The sequence below is a fragment of the Malaya genurostris genome, chromosome 1, assembly GCF_030247185.1.
Source record: "Malaya genurostris strain Urasoe2022 chromosome 1, Malgen_1.1, whole genome shotgun sequence".
NCBI lineage: Eukaryota > Metazoa > Arthropoda > Insecta > Diptera > Culicidae > Malaya > Malaya genurostris.
In genome coordinates, this window is record NC_080570.1 from 102,384,315 (window position 1) to 102,400,678 (window position 16,364).

Below are 16,364 nucleotides of genomic sequence, written 5' to 3' on the forward strand. Positions count from 1 at the left end.
AACCGCGAGTAAGAAACTTATATTTTGTTTATTTTTTTCATATTGTTAAGAACGACATAAATTTATTTCCTAAAGCATAGGTTAACTTTGTTTCAAGTGGTCATATAAAAAACAGTGCTCTTCAACTACCTCTATACTGCAACACGGTCTGTTTCGGGCCCATCGTAAATAAATCTTTACACCAAGATCTCGAAACTGTGCGAAAAGTTCTGCACAAACACCGCTTCATTAGCACTCAATATTCGCTCACTCTCTCGCTCTTGGCTAGGACGTTTACCCCGACATAAACACAGTGAGTACAGAGTTACTGTTTCATACTCCCAGAAAGGACGAAAACCTGGATCAGAATTCGCAGAAGTCCAAAGCGAGTAAGGAAAAATCAATACCACGTTTCTCCATAGTCATCAGAAAAATTTGCTGCTTTAAAACACTTCATTACCCCATATGGGAAGTGGCAAAGTCAGTAGAAGTGCCGGTATCACTTGACAACCTGTGCTGAGGATCTTCGGATTCAAAGAGTATAGTCTACCGAACCCTCACCCGCGCTTACACACAGCTTTGCGGTAGCTCGTTGACAATGAAGGGGTCATGGATTCGCAGTATAGCATTGTTCTTCGAAGAAGGACCATCCCGTCGAAATGCTTCAATGCACACGGGGATGACTGCTTTCCGCTCTGATGTTCTTGCATCCATGCAAGTACGTACGTTGTGGCTTGTTCGCTTTCCCATTCGTTCATCCTCCTCCAACCGAATCTAAACGATATCAAACATGAATTCTGCCGATTGATGAAATGGAAAAAAGGGACGCATACCGTTTCACATTTGTGCATCATTATAGTCAAAATGAGGAGAGGGGAGCGATTGCGGGAACACGGAATAAGGGGTTGTGCGCTGGATCTTGTTCGTAATTGGAGGTGGCGAAAAGTAAGAAATTTGAATGAACATTTCTCGAACAACGTAGGTTGGATTTGTTTTTAATATTCAGGAAAACAAGGTGACGTAAATCTACACATGACACAATTAAAAAGATCCTTCTAAGTGTGTAGTTCTAACTTGATAAATTTTTTTTCAAAATCAGAAAAAGTTCTCTCGAAAAATTAAGAATAAATATTTTTAAATATGTTGTATGTGGAACGAAAGGATAGTTTAGGAAAAAACACATCCGAAGTTGAAGCAATAAAAAAATCTGATAATTGAAATTGGAAGAAGAGAAACTCCTGCAATTATGGCTGTACGAAATATGAATCTGCGTTTTCTTACATATTTCACTAAATCTCAACAAGCTTGTTCAAGCGAACTCATCATTTAATAATTGAACAATGAATGTAATTATTTCGGATAAATACTCATCACCCAGAGAGCCCATATCCTGCTCAGACTAAATAATTCTCTCTCTCTGTTCACATTTGTATTCCAGTTGAGAGATCCCTAGTTGGTCATACAAAAACTAAATACCAAGACGGTTTAGTAAGAAAATGTATTGGCTCGATTGGCACCTCCTGGTGAATTCGTATTCCCTTACAATGTCATGATTTTCGCGTACATACGACATAAAATATTCAGTTAGTGATAAGATTACAACACAATTTAAGTTTGCAACGAGATATGAACTGATGGAAAACGATAGCTTTGCTGAAGAATCACTACTTGAGAAAAAGGCGGGTTGGTAACTGGAGGACGTGATTATGAATAAATCTGACATCCTTTTTTACACTTTCGAATATAGATACCCGTTCGTATTAATAAGTTTTGTGGATTTTTTTATTGCTTCGCTTTAAAAATTGTGCGGTTTTATCTAAAGTTTGACTTATTGATGACTAACATATTCTATCAAACAATTAAATATCATGAAAAAAATAGTTCACGTATTCACACCCTCCAGTTATGTCAGTGACATTACCCACCAGCTTCTTTTTTCTCGAACGCGAAGCAGTGCTGACTTTATTCGCACTCGTTCGGTGCGAATTTCACACAGAGATAATCAAATTATTCAAGATTTGCACTAAATTTATGATTTTCATTTCAGATTTGTGAAGAAGCAATCTTTATACGTTCTTAGGTGACATTTGGAGCCATTAGAAGGGCTCATTTTGTATAATGTCGCCCATCGTTGACACTCGTTGACCACCAATCAATCAGTTAATCTTCCTGTTCACCTGAAAAACATAAAAATTGGATTTTCAAGCAACCATCAGTGAGAGTGATATATGGGGGAAAATACATCAAACTGGAGATAATATTATGAACCTTGTTTTTTGGTTCTGAATACACGATTTTGTTACTATATTATAAAAAACAAACAATAAATTAATAACTGGATGTAATAAATTAAATTTATCTTAAACAAAATCTCACACATTTTCTATTGGATCAACTACTTGTGCAATTATTTAAACTTTGATTGCAATATATCTCTTGAATTTTGTAGCAACCGAATAATGATTAATTTCTTTGCTTTTTTGGTATCCTTATGACGGTTCAACTGGTTCTTTTTGGCTCCACTCTTCAAGCTACCCTTATTATAATAAGGACTCTGAATTAAAACTATATCCAGTATTATTCAACTTCGAGGAAAATGCCATTACAACTACAACGCAACGCAGGATTTGTATTTTTCGATATTCTCCTCCATTTAAGTTTATACTTACAATCTGCAGAAAAACTGCCATTGTTGAAAATCGCAAAACCAGTTTTCTCCGCTCTTGATGAATCTTCAACATCAGGCTATTTAGAAAAATGTACCGAACAAACTGATATTTCTCAACAACAGATAATAAATCTTTTTTGTGTTTTGCAACATTGACCGTTTTTCTAAGATTGCTTCTTAATAAAAATTCGATGGTGTGTAATAAGATTCTGGCAAGCGAACAGTTGAACAATAACTCAAATTCTTGCCATCGATAAGCTACTAAGATACATTCCAGTTCAAGGAAAGAAAACCGACGTTTAAACATAAATTACTACACATAAATATCCTGGTTGATAATCCCGGTTGCAATGTGAATATCGCTCTTCAAGCCACAAGAACAGATAGCCTACCACATCAGATATTTCTTAGCGAACTTGAGAAGCTTCATTTACCGTATAATATTCTTTCTATCAGTCCGGCTCGTTTATCAGCTAAATGTATGAAATGTAGATGACACATCCAGCTTGTCTGTGGCCTCCGATATTCGATTTCCTCTCGATATAATCTCCCTGGCTGTCTAAAAACCTTCTTCGTATAGTTTTATTATGTTGGCAACAGTTAATTTGGCCATATTCAACCATTTCGTCTACTTGGCGTTCGCGTAGTTTAGATTTCAGTGACGCGTGAACAAAATTTTGACGTGTTGTTTCTCTTTCTGTGATGCTGTTTCACAACTGAAGAGTAAGACTGTTGCCAGAGTGCACACATTTCGCGAAGCGTAGAGACGCGCGTGCGAGTTAGTTAAATTTGAATCATATGTAACTTAGTTTGAAAAACCCGTTTAAGTGTTTTATGAAAGCGAAAACCAGATAAAAACATTGAGAGCAAAATCTGGGCAAAAACTTAACCGTTTCTTACAAAACAAATTCTTTCATCCGGATTTTGCATTCAAAGCTATTACCGACTGCCGCTGTGGAAACGCAACATAGATCAGGTTATCAGTAACAAACTAGCAAACCATGCCTCGTCCACAGCGGCAGTCGGTAAAAACATTGAAGGCAAAATCCGGATAAATACATTAGAGCAGGGGTTCCCAAACTATTTTGGGTCATAGTCCCCTTTACTAAAGTTAACTTAGGCCTTAGGAATTTGATAATGGGGGTCTATCAAATTCTTTTGAAAATTCAATTTCTTGATTTTTTAATATTGATGTGAAATATTTACCAATTTCTGGTCAAATAAACATTTTTAGCATGAATATTTCAAATAACAACTTATATCAAACAATGTGGGGTCGATTTCTAGACCTCGTCGACCCCCATAGTCAGTTTTCGTTTACGTCGACCCCCGCAAAAACGATATCGACCCCAAAGGGTCTATATCGACCTTTTTGGGAACCCTTGCATTAGATCTACAGTTACCGCTACGCGTCCGTTGAACAACATTTAACTGAAATTTCGGCAAGAACAGCTGTTTGCTGAAATAATCGTTTAATTATTTCTGTATTCCCGGCGATTTAAAATGTTATACCGGTATACGGTTTTGTGAATTACCATGAATAACAACAATCGACCATTCCATCGAAATCAGTAATTTAGAGATGTTAATTCACCGGAATCTCGACATTGACTTTTTAAATAACCAAATTTTTGAAGTAACCAAAAAATGAGTGTCGTTCATAAGTGCAGTTTTTTAAATTGAATGAACTTAAAGCCAGTACCTTTACTCATATGCGGAATCAGTTTCAAACTCATCCGAATATAGTGTGACATAAAATTAAGAAATCTTTTTGTGATGCTTGGTAATACAGGTGATGTTTTCTTCTCCCGTACCAGCACATTCCGATGCGCACCGATTTTGCATTATTTTGTATGACAGTTTGAAAGTTTTGAAACTCATCGCCCTATAATCTTGGAACCGGAAGTCGGATCTGGATAAAATTGCACAGTATATTTAAAGACACTGAGAGCTTCAATTTGAACTATGATTTGTGAAAATCGGTTTAACCATTGTTGAGAAATCAAAGTGAGTTCCGTTTTTTGTAGCTTTTTTCATTGATTCCGGTGCGTTCGGAAGCGGGAACCGGGGACTAGTAGTCACAAAGTAGATTTATACATCCACTAACTAACAGGGTCTGCCATCTAGATGAATTTACCAGTATGTTTTAGAAGTTATTTGCACCTCGTTTCGCCATCACTTTTGAAAAAATACTCATGAAATTGAAAATTTTCACTTATCGCGCTGTAATTCCGAATTTGGATCAACTTTTCGGAGATTTTTTATTAAAATTTCAAGACCATTCGTTTTTCATCTTAGTTTGTAAAAATCGGTTCGAAAGTTCCGAGAAAATTGAGTGCGAATTTTCTAATAAATTTGCACATAATTCCGGAACCGGAAGTCGGATGAAAATGAAATTCAATAGCGACCTATAAGACCATAAGACCTTTTCTTTGAATCTAAGTATGTAAAATCGGTCACGCCATCTCTGAGAAAGGTAAGTGGCATTTTTTTTCATATTTTTGTGCATATCACCCTGTAATTCTGAAATCGGAAGTCGGATCGGGATGAAATTCAAAATGACACATTTGTACAGTTGATTCAACTCAAAATTTGGATACGTTTATCAACATGTGATCTTACGTGTCTGTGTGGAAGGATGGGTATATTATCCACAGATTCAAGGTTTCATTTCTTTACTTTCATAATTGTTACGGTGCACCTATACTAAAGTACGACGAATTCACGACACATTTATTGTAACACACGAAATAATTATACAGGCAAAAGATAGTGAAAAGTACGTACGAATTACAGTTCTTTAATAATTAATTTACTGATATTAAAAGTGATCTACTCAGGCTAGAATGAATGAAAGGTTGGTAACCCGAAAAGGTAATCAAAACCGTCGTCTGAGCACGATAAAGACAAACAAGCGTCACGAGTTGTTATATTTAGTACTCATTGAAGCCAAACACCAAACTACAATTTGTATTTATTTGTTATTATTTCAGACCACTGTAAATTTTTATCATGGATTTCTGATTATATTTCCGATAGCAAGGAGAACAAAGTTGTTGTTGTTATATTAAGTACAACAAGATATATTTATTATTAGGTTCTACCCATTCGTCTGTAGAGTAAATATTGAAAAAGCACCCCATAGTAGAGAAAGTAGAGAATTACGTCCGGGGGCCAGCTGCTTTAAGTGGCGGGTATCGTCTAACACTTTTGAAAAATCATTTTTTTTTCTTTGTATTTTCTAATGGTAAACATTCTTATAGTAAACATTTTAAGAATATTCTGTGAAATTTTCAAACGTATCGAAACAAAACTCAGCAAGTTATCGGCCTTTATTTTTGCCTATTTCATACTGCGAAAAAGTGAAAGCGCGGCGTACCGGCCAAAGATTTCTGCTTCGATTGACTTAAAAACTTGACAAAACATTCTTATAATGTTTCATTATAACAACATACAAAAGAAAAAATATGTTTTCTTTAAATGTTAGAGGCTACGGGCTCCCTAAACTAATAAATTGTTGTTTTTTTTTCGATTATATAACCGAAAAACTTGGAACGCGTTTTTCTCAAAAGCAGGTTTTGAAAGTCCATGTACATCGTTAATCAAAACGGCGGGTGGGTAATGTCAGAGACATAACTGGATGTCGTGAATACGAAAACAACTGACATGTTCCTTAACACTTCCAAATATCAATTAATTGATCAATTGTATGAAATTGTATGTAGAATTTGAAACGATGCACCTAAACTAAAGTACAGATTAGTTACATTTAACATTCTGAAACACAAATATTATGAAATAACCAGTATGGTTCTTTATAATAAAATAATGGTGGCTCTGAAAAGAACCTTTTATGAAAGCGTTTGTGGTGGAGAGTGATGAGCTGAATTCGAATTCCGATGGATGCCGCTGACTTCCGTCATCTAATTTCAGGCTGAACTGTTGTCCATAATTGTTGTCAATAATGATATGGTTGGTGTAGGTGTAGCGTTTACAACCGATTTTAATCTTCCAATGAAGGAAACATTAATTCGCTGGATTGATCAATTATACAATAGGAATAATTTATTGAACGAAACTATCAGTATGCTATAGGGATTCGTTTCTAGCATTCAGGAGGGTCAAATTGCGTAATTCTCTACGACATTAAACTCAGAAACATTTTTCGCAAAAACAAAGAAGGCTTCACTTGATCTCGATTACTGTGAATTTCACACAGCGAAAAGTGCACAAATCTAACCAAACTGTACTAGATTTGCACTAAACTGGGGACATTTACCTTCGATTTGCGAACAACAAATCCTAATAGTTCTTTAGAAAACTTTTGAGCCATTAGAACGGCTGATTTTGTGTAATGCTCTCCACCGTTGTTTTTTCATCATGAAAATGACTGGCAGCTGTGACGAAATCGCTCTTGTTGGAAGCGAAACTAGCTTTGCAAACGACACAAAATACATCTGCTCACATTGGCGATAGAATCCAAACTGATACAATTTTTGTTAGGAGTTTCTTTTTACGTGATTTCGTTTGTAGCTTTTTCACTAATGGGCGATCCTTACGGCTATAAAAATAACCGCATACAGAATTTTAATGTCGATTATTTCATTTTGGATTTGCATAATTTATTGAAAGAAACTATCAATATGCTGTAGGGATTCGTTTCTAGCATTCAGAAGGACCAAATTGAGGAACTCACTACGATATTCAACACTTTTCGGAACATTTTTCTTGAACGATTTGTTGCACAGCAGCAGATATTTTGTTATCTTCCTCAGAACGCGTTCTGATTGGCTGGTGTTGACATGGGTCAAATGAGACAGGTTTTTCAATAGTGTACTATTGAAATACTTCAATGCTTTTGCTATACACGTTTTAGTGGAAAAATTTCGATTCTATTGGTAGTTAGATTATATAAATCCTTTCACAGATCACTGAGCTATGAACTTTAAAAATACGAGAAAGGCAAACGCGCTTAATGAATTATCCTCTTTGATATTCGTTTATACCAAACATTTCAGAAAAGTTTAATTTTGAATTATTTGAGATTATGTCACACAACTGAAAATTTTATCATAAAATTATGATCATATTTCCGATGGCGTGTAGCAAAAATTATGTTGATTCGTTAGATACAACAAGAGATATTCACGATCAAAATCTTATCACTCTCTCAGAGGGTAAATTTTGAAAAGGCACCCCATAGTAAAGTAAGTCGTATTCACGACAAAACTACTGCACCGATTTTTTTATTAAATTTTGCACACACTTTCTACATATAAAATACCAGACCCTAACGTTTTTCTTTTCGTTGTTTGTTACTTTGGGGACTATGCTGCGTTCGTTTGATTACTTCTGATTAATCTACGTTGGGATACGGCAAATCATGATTTTTAGGAAGCGTTCTCAAAAATACCTCTTCACCGATTAATTCCTCAATATTTTTACACGAAAAATTTACAAAATGTTGTTCGAATGATACTTTGTATTATGCAAAACGTTTGAGTTTATTTCTTGGACGATAGTTCTGAAAGAAAATCGAAAAATTGATGTTTTTTTCTCTTCATTTAGACCCCACCACCCCCTAACGAACCACGTTTTTAGGAATTATTTTATACCTTATAATTTTCAGGAATTTTTTCAAAAAAAAACTGCAATTCCAAATCGGAATCACATTAATTTATTATAAATCTTTGAAATTATTCACTCGAAGTCAAATTTGAATGGATAATGCAATTTTGTTCTAATTCTCATAAAATTTCAATCGAGTAACGCCACGTACCTTACCCTACCTAAAGTTTGAGTATGGGATGTACGAAGTCAATGAAATTAGGTCCCAATTTAATATTTCCTTAGAATGTGACAATGTCTAATTGTATTCATATCTAGGTAGATTTTCGGAAACTTTTTAAAGTTTGATACAATTATTTGAGTATAATACAAATTCCACAATAATTCTAGCGTGGAATTCCAGTTGTTTAGTAAAGTTGACGGAGAAGCATACTTTATGCTATTTTTGATAACTAAATGCAGGAAACTTATCGCGCAATCCTTTGTGTTGAATGATACTTCAAGATAACAGAAATAAATCAGCGGCAAACCGTGCACTGGAAATTCATGCGTATGAGGTTTAGTACTTTAAAAAGAGAGAAAAACATTCATGATCATCTGCACTATGCCGCCACCAAAAAATCCATTTGCTGTCCGTTGATAGTTTACAAATACATTCTGAAAGAACGGCACGAATCTGAGCTGTCGGTACAGGTTGCGAATGCGGCATGGACCACTTATTTCTCCACTCCACACCCTCCAACCGGGATGAAAAGCACGAAAACGTACTCCGACATGTATGAGTGTGTTTTATCAAATCCTGCCAGAATCACAGTCACAAGATGCCATTGCGAACTGAGAGGCATGCTGCGACCAGCAGCGAAGTAGTCACTCACCGAGATTCATCTCGTCTGCCGTGGTGCTTTACGTGCCTCTTACTTCCCGCCACACACAGCATCAAGCACTCACTTTCGAAGCATCAACCAGTCAGTCTACATTAGGGCGATTTGCAGTTCACACCGCTTTTGGCTTCAACGTCATTTTAGGTCGGCGGTGTGTGCCGCGGGATATATTTCGGATAGATTTTGGGTAACCTCATGGTTCCAACCAACGGTAGTTTCGACGGTTGTGCATGCTTGAAATTTTTGTGTCCGAAACACTGAATCGGAAGATGTAAAATTGTCTCGTGGATTTCTTTCGCAGTACAACCGCAGAGTGGGAATAACCTGCATTGAAGGGGGGAAGCTGGGAAGATTGAGCAGTGCACTATACGTGAAAAACCTATCGATTATCGATAGCAATTGAAACTACTTCTGTGATGTGTTAAAAGTTTTTCAAACGGGTTTGTTTTCTGAATTTCAAACGCTGCCTTGCGTTTAAACCTCAATTGGACCCCACCCCAGGAAGGAAAAATTCGCGTAACAAAAATCGAAAGGAATTCAGCGGTTACTCACCCTTTTTCGTGAAGGATTGGTAGCTCACACAGCATCCAGGCGCGCATCATTCTCTTTGCTCTCTTCGTTTCCTCTCTCGGCGACGAATTCTCATTCACAGTGTTTGTAGTGTTGCGTCCATTTAAGGATTTTGTTTTCGTTTGCCACAGGGTACTGGTTCTCACAGGACTGAATCTGTTGAAAATTGGGTTCCCGCAGGCTCACGAGTGTGAAGATATTTCAGAAGCCACTGATCTTATGGAAAGGCGACATTTTTACTATATTTCAGGTTTCGTTGTTATGAAAATCTCATCGTTTAGCAGATTTTTCTAACACTTGAATAGAAAGAGTACGCTTTAAACTCCCGACGAATAGGTGGATAAAACTAGTGTCTAAAGTGAATTACATTTGATCTAAACAACCAATTGTATTGAACAAAATGTCGTCCCCGTGAAAAGCGGAAAAGTGTTGCTCAAGTGAAAAGTTTTGTGATAAAAAATTCATCCAGTGCTCTGGAAGGAGTCTAGATTTTTGATTTCGGAATCTCTGTTAGTGAAAAAACACTGGTTTCGGAGAATTAAGTGTTGCGTTCCAACATGGTCACCGGAGAGATGAAGGTGGCCACGGTGGACGTGGAGAGCAGCGATAATATGGCCACGCTCCCTGTAGGCCGTACCCTCGGTGGTGGGGTTCCTGGAGGCACCGGAAGTCATAGTGACACAGCGGAGAAAAATAATGCCGCCAACAAGGAAATGGAGCTCAAAAATGTGATGCCAAAACCGCTACAAAGGTTAGTTGTCTGCAAACCAAACTCCCAAACCCCAACCCAGCTACGGGTATATCCATGCAAATCTAAGGTATTCTTTGTTTTCCCTCGGTTCTATTGACTATCAGGGCAAGATTCCCATTTTCCAAAGTCTGTAGTAGCTCATGCGAAGCTGCAGACACTCACGGCAGTGAGAGCTTTGAGATAAAAAATATTTTTCCAGACAGCCTGACTGCGTTGGTCGTGATCCGCCATAACGGGGTTTCCCTGCTGGTGTGAATGCTTGTGATTTCTTGTTTTCACTATTCTGTGTAAATACTATGCGGCACCCACGGAACTCATATTGATGAGATATCTTTATGATATGAATTCCTGATTTTCTGCAATTTGGGTCATTCTCAGTCGAGAGTAGCCCGAGCGAATGGTTTCTCAGGCAACCTACATAGGGATAGGGATCACCGACAACACTAACAACTGAATAAAAAATGCTCGTAAATGCAGGACTTGACCTACAACTCGCAGGATTCGGTTGTGGGCTTTCACGGATGCTGTTTGCCAACACTAGGCTGTACAACTCTTCAGCACCGATGGCAGTGTGCAAATAGCACTGATAATTGAACGATACTACGGCAACTCACTTCGGGTACTTTGAATTGTTATTATTCTCTTTGATTTTGCAATCAACTTACCTGATCTATTGTGTGAGGAGATGTTTCTGCAACGCTGAAACAAGCTTTGATCTGATGAATGTAAAATGAAATAAGACATTGTATCTATTGTCGAAAACTTGCTTTATCCTGGTCGTAAGCCTAAATTTGTACTACTTTACAGTTATGTAACAATCATTAAAACAATGAGAAAAAGTCTATTTTGGTTAATGGCATTGTGAATGATATCCATAATCTCGTATTTGTCGTAACGATCTCTTTGCCAATATTGGCTGTCTTTAGAGACGTTTTTACACCTTTGTTGATTAATTTTCGAGTATTAATAATAATATAGGCGAAGATTGTACAAGTAGTCATCCCATTATTTTTTTTATTTTTTTGTGATATAACTGGAAAATTTATGTAAAAATCCTCTTCTAAAATGCCTTCCTCTTGCCATTCAAATAGTTCAACATGAACTGCTAATGCACTGATAAGTCGAAGACGAATCGTAAAACAAATGAGAGCTGAGCATGATCACTTAGAACAAATTAGTACCCATAAGGGGCCAAACCCACTATATGAGTTCAATAGTAATAGCTACGATAGTAAGATATTTAACTTGAATCTAGATCAGTGGCAACTGGTTCATTCATATCTTAGTAATCGATGTAAGTTGCATTCCGGCGTCTTTCAGTGTATTCAGAAACGAAGGTCGTGGTCCGGTAAAGTTGGAGTGAGTGTGTGGCTATGCATTTACAAGAGCTGCTCATTGACCTGTGATTCCAGAGCCGTAAGTCGGATCCAGATGAAATGTTATAATAAGCTAATGAGCTATAAATCCATTCATTTGATTTTAAGTTTGAAACGTTGTAAGAATCGTCGATTACAGAATCTCTGTTGTTGTTCCACACTAGTCAATCTATAATTTCGGACTCGGATGAAATTCGATATCAAATTCGATATAGTCCCTTACATAGGCCCTTTTATTCGTATTTAAATTTGTGCAAATCAGTTTAGCAAACTTTGAGAAAGTTAGATGCGTCTTTCATTTTATTTTCTTAACATCATGACTTCCAATCTGAACCCAGAGGTCAAATACAGTTGAAATTTATCGTCAGACTGTGGGAGCACGAATCTTTCATTCTAATCTAATTTGAAAACGGGTACGTCCAATTTATGTTGTTTTAAATCACGTCTTCTTTGGTCAATGGGTTACTCGTCCAAACATTTACGAGGTTTGACCCAAAAGTATGTAGAATTGTGTTGTAACTTTTTTATTTCTGTAAATACGTCTTACTTTACTAAGAGGCACCTATTCAGAATTCGACCTGTCGAAGTATAGGTAGAGCTTTATCAACTAACATAATTCTCTCTTAGCGTCTTCGGGAATATGATCAGCAATTTATGATTAAATTTTCAACAGTTTGAGATAACCATAAAGAAATTAAGACTTTATACTTTTGAAAACAATGAAGAAAGCTCATTGTTTCCCTTTCTTGTACCAGTAACTACGGTTTTGAGAAAGTCAGACATCAATCAGTATATAAAATGTAAACCATGGTCTGCATGTAATAAAGCCTCAAACTCGCTCCCATTTGTTTCTGAATACTAGACCTGGATTCGGGAACTGAATTTTGGATTGGAATCAGCAACACAATGAATACAGAACCAGGATTCTGGCCCACCTGAATTCTGAACTCAGGTTCCAGGCTTAGAACGTAGTTTCAGATCTTAGGTCCAGTTTGTAGTATTAGAAATTAAAACTATGACTCAAGAGCTGAATCCTAATTCTCGATTCTTGAACTGGTTTCTTGACTAGATGTTGGAACTGAACTTAATTCCCTAATTCATGTTCGTAATTTGAAGCTTGAACTCGGATTTAGATTTTCAACTGTAGAGTTCTGAAACAAAATCGAGAATATAAATTTTAGATCTGTATTTTGAAACTAAATGTTACACCTGAACTACGAATCTGAACTTCTGAACCTAATGAACCAAAGTTTAATTCCGGAATACAGTTTCAGAACTTTCAGGAGCTGGGGTCCACTAAGAAAATGGATAGTATCTATTATCTTTCTGCGAACACAGCCAGCCTAGATGCCGTGTGGAATCCGGCGGAAAAAAACTTTTTTTTTTAATAACTATTTATTGGAATATGAGTTAAAATTAAATTATTAAGATTTAAATTGGGTGTTCAGCCACAAGTGGTGACTTTTCAGCCTTATTATGTATATGAGTTGGTTGATACCATGAGGACATCATTTGCTTCCGCAATTCTGAGATTTTTGTGTATGGAAAATTCTAAGCCTACTTGTATTGTGTAATGGGGAAAAGGAACTTATATACTAACTTACTAACTAATACAGAGAGCGAATCGATTCAATTGAAGATTGCATCGATTTTTGTCGGTCAATTGGGTTCTTGTTTTCATGTCGTAAAAGACGACAATAGCAAGGTTTTTATTTTTCCTTTAGTTATCAGATTTTTTCTACGTTTCACATCTCGTTACTAAATTATCTCTCCATTCAATAAAGAGTTTTGTTCGAAAATATTTTCACATGATTTTACGACAATATGATCTCACAACAATTTCCGTCTAGCTTATGAGTTTTATCCGTTTTTCCTCGTTTTAAAACATTATAAATTGAGTGATAAAAATCAACTACCGCGAAGATCTGTTAATAAACATTTTTGGTAACATAGATCGATGTGTTGAATAAATAGTAGGCAAATGCTACAACGATAGATTTGAGGTAAATGCATAAATAATTTAACTAACCATTTTTCGCGGTAAACTATATAGTGAAAATAGTAAACAATCCGGACGCGCCTGAAGTCTATTGACCTTTTGTTGATGGTTTCATATATTTTTTTATAATTTATAGAATAATTATTTCATGTACATTATCTGTTCAATGAAGCTTTCGGATGATTTCAGTATGCCACTATAATTAAAAAACTATTTTGTTTGAATCCCATTTACTCGTTTATATTGTAGCAGGCAGTTTCATTTAGAATAAAATTAAGGAAGTTTTCATTCGTTCCACGATAGCATTTAAAATTTTCCCTCAGTTTCCATAAATAAGAACTGCGTATCAAGACTTTCAGGGACTTTAATATCGGAAATTGTAGAAACGTTCACTCAGGAAGTCCATGATGTTTGTGGTGCATTAGAGCATCTTGAACCTGAAGCATACTAAGTCGCGCACGAATACATTACTGAAATTTATACTAACAAATATCCTACTCCCGTGACACTTGTGGAGTGCGCAGTAGTGTATACGGCAAGTGTTGGACTAACATCCCTTCCCATTTGACGATCTACGTTCGGGCCTAGCAGGCGCCGATACTGATCAATGAACTCTGGGGTTCCCAGAAGATGTACATTAAAGGATGATTCACCAGTCCCAGGTCTGATCATCTATAAATTCTCTGTACAATTTGAGTTAATCCCGATTAGTAACGGAGTAGCATCCAGGGGTGGTCGGTCAAGTTCAAACATAATTCGGTTTCAATTCAAATTAATTTCAAAAATTTTATGTTTCAGAATTCATTTCCAGCATTCAGAACTTGCATGTTGGAACTAAATTTGTAATTTGAGTTCTAGAACTATACATGGTTCGGAATCCAAGTTCAGAGTTCAGTTCTAGAACTTGACAACTCTAAGAACGACTTAAGTTTCATTATTCTATTGGTAGTATAAATTAATTCAATCCCTTTTTTGGGTCAAAAAAGCATTTATTTCAAAATAAAAGTTTTTAAAGTTTAACCAAAGTATCGTCCATCGCTACACATTAAAAAAAACTGAATTTTACAGGTGACTTAATTCCTTTGACGATGTAATACATAAAGACCATTTGTATTGACTTAATGTTAGATTAGCATGAAACTTACTGGTTTCGACTGTAACTTGCATTCCACTAGCAGGTGCGACTGTTTTCATTTAAATGCACCTTTTATCAGTCAAGCAGATATGTGCTTTTATGGCTCAGTCGATTGATAGACGTACTTTGTGATCCAATGATTCTCGGTTCAAATAGTGGCGGTCGCTATCAGGATGTTTTTTTATTTAAGTGAATTTTATGTCATGGAATTTAAGACACAATATTGAATGTTCTACCACGTAAAATCACAGGGTTTTTTCGAAATGTGTACACAGTACGAAAAAATCTAGTGATTTTACATCTTATAACATGCACATAAATGGAGCGTCGTATTTCATTCAAATTTATATTCAAGAACATGTAAATGTAAGCGCGACTTGAACCGAGAAACATTAGCTCGCAAAGCACGGCAGTAATGGACTGTGCCATATAAGCACATATCGGCTCGACGGATTATTGATGCATATAAATCCACATAGCGACTAATGGTAGCCGAATGTAAATTACACTCGGAGCCTGTAAAGTTCTGTGGGAATGGAATTTTCAGTCTTTGACAAGTTAAATTGTTATGAATTGTGTCGGTTGTAGAATTACATCACTTCTAAAATTCATAATTTTTTTCTGTGTAGTTACTACTTTCTTCACCTCTTAGGTAATTTTCGAATTCCATCTCGAAAAAATCTATCGTCTTTCGAGGTGATCCATGTTTGAAACTTTCTGCGAAAGTTTTCGATTTCTGCGAAAGAATTAAACCGATGACCTGCCAGATCGTGCTGCATCCGTGGGAACAGCCAATAATCAGAAGGAGTGATGTCAGGAGAATACGGCGGGTACGGCAAAATTTCCCACTTGAGCGTTTCCAAATATTTTTTCAAGATTTTTGCTACATGAGGCCGAGCGTTGTCATGTAGGAGAATAACTTCATCATGTCTTCGCTTGTGTTTCGACCGTTCTTCTCGTAATGCACGGCTCAAACGCATCAATTGCAGCTTATTTCGATCACCTGTTATAGTATCGCCTGGTTGTAGCAGCTCAGAACAACACAACACAACACCATTTTGGTCCTCCCAAATGCACAACATGACCTTCGAACCATGAATATTCAGTTATGGTGTTGATGTTGAGGTCGATGACAACAATTGACCGGGCATAGCGTAGTATGTTTTCTTTTTTGGGGAGAATGTCCATTATTCATCCCTAGTAACAATTCGATGTAAAGAACACTTTCAGCTGCCCGCAAGTGAAAAATCACCTTTCAATGTCTCTCAGTTTCAGTTCATAATGTACCAATCTGCTTTATTTTTCAATAATTTCCATGAATTTTACTGCATGGAATGAGAAGTCCCGGGCCTAACAAAGAAAACGTCGATGTTTTATCGTGAAAACTTTTTTATTCTTTAGTATAATCTCCATCTAGAGTGATACACTTGACCCATC

The 16,364-nt window shown here is 36.4% G+C and overlaps 1 protein-coding gene across 3 annotated transcripts in view; it reads left to right on the plus strand.

Annotated features, from left to right (window-relative positions):
• The window catches only part of LOC131425277 (proton channel OtopLc), a 125,634-nt gene that overhangs the window by 72,499 nt on the left and 36,771 nt on the right, over positions 1 to 16,364 (plus strand). Inside the window, exons 1-2 of one of the 3 annotated variants that reach the window (XM_058587035.1) lie at positions 9,160 to 9,307; positions 9,917 to 10,417. The exons of the other annotated variants lie outside the window; for them this stretch is intronic. Coding sequence (XP_058443018.1) covers positions 10,224 to 10,417 — 194 coding nt within the window. The 5' untranslated portion in view covers positions 9,160 to 9,307; positions 9,917 to 10,223. Of the gene's footprint in view, positions 1 to 9,159; positions 9,308 to 9,916; positions 10,418 to 16,364 lie in introns of those variants that run through there. 3 annotated transcript variants of the gene reach the window in all.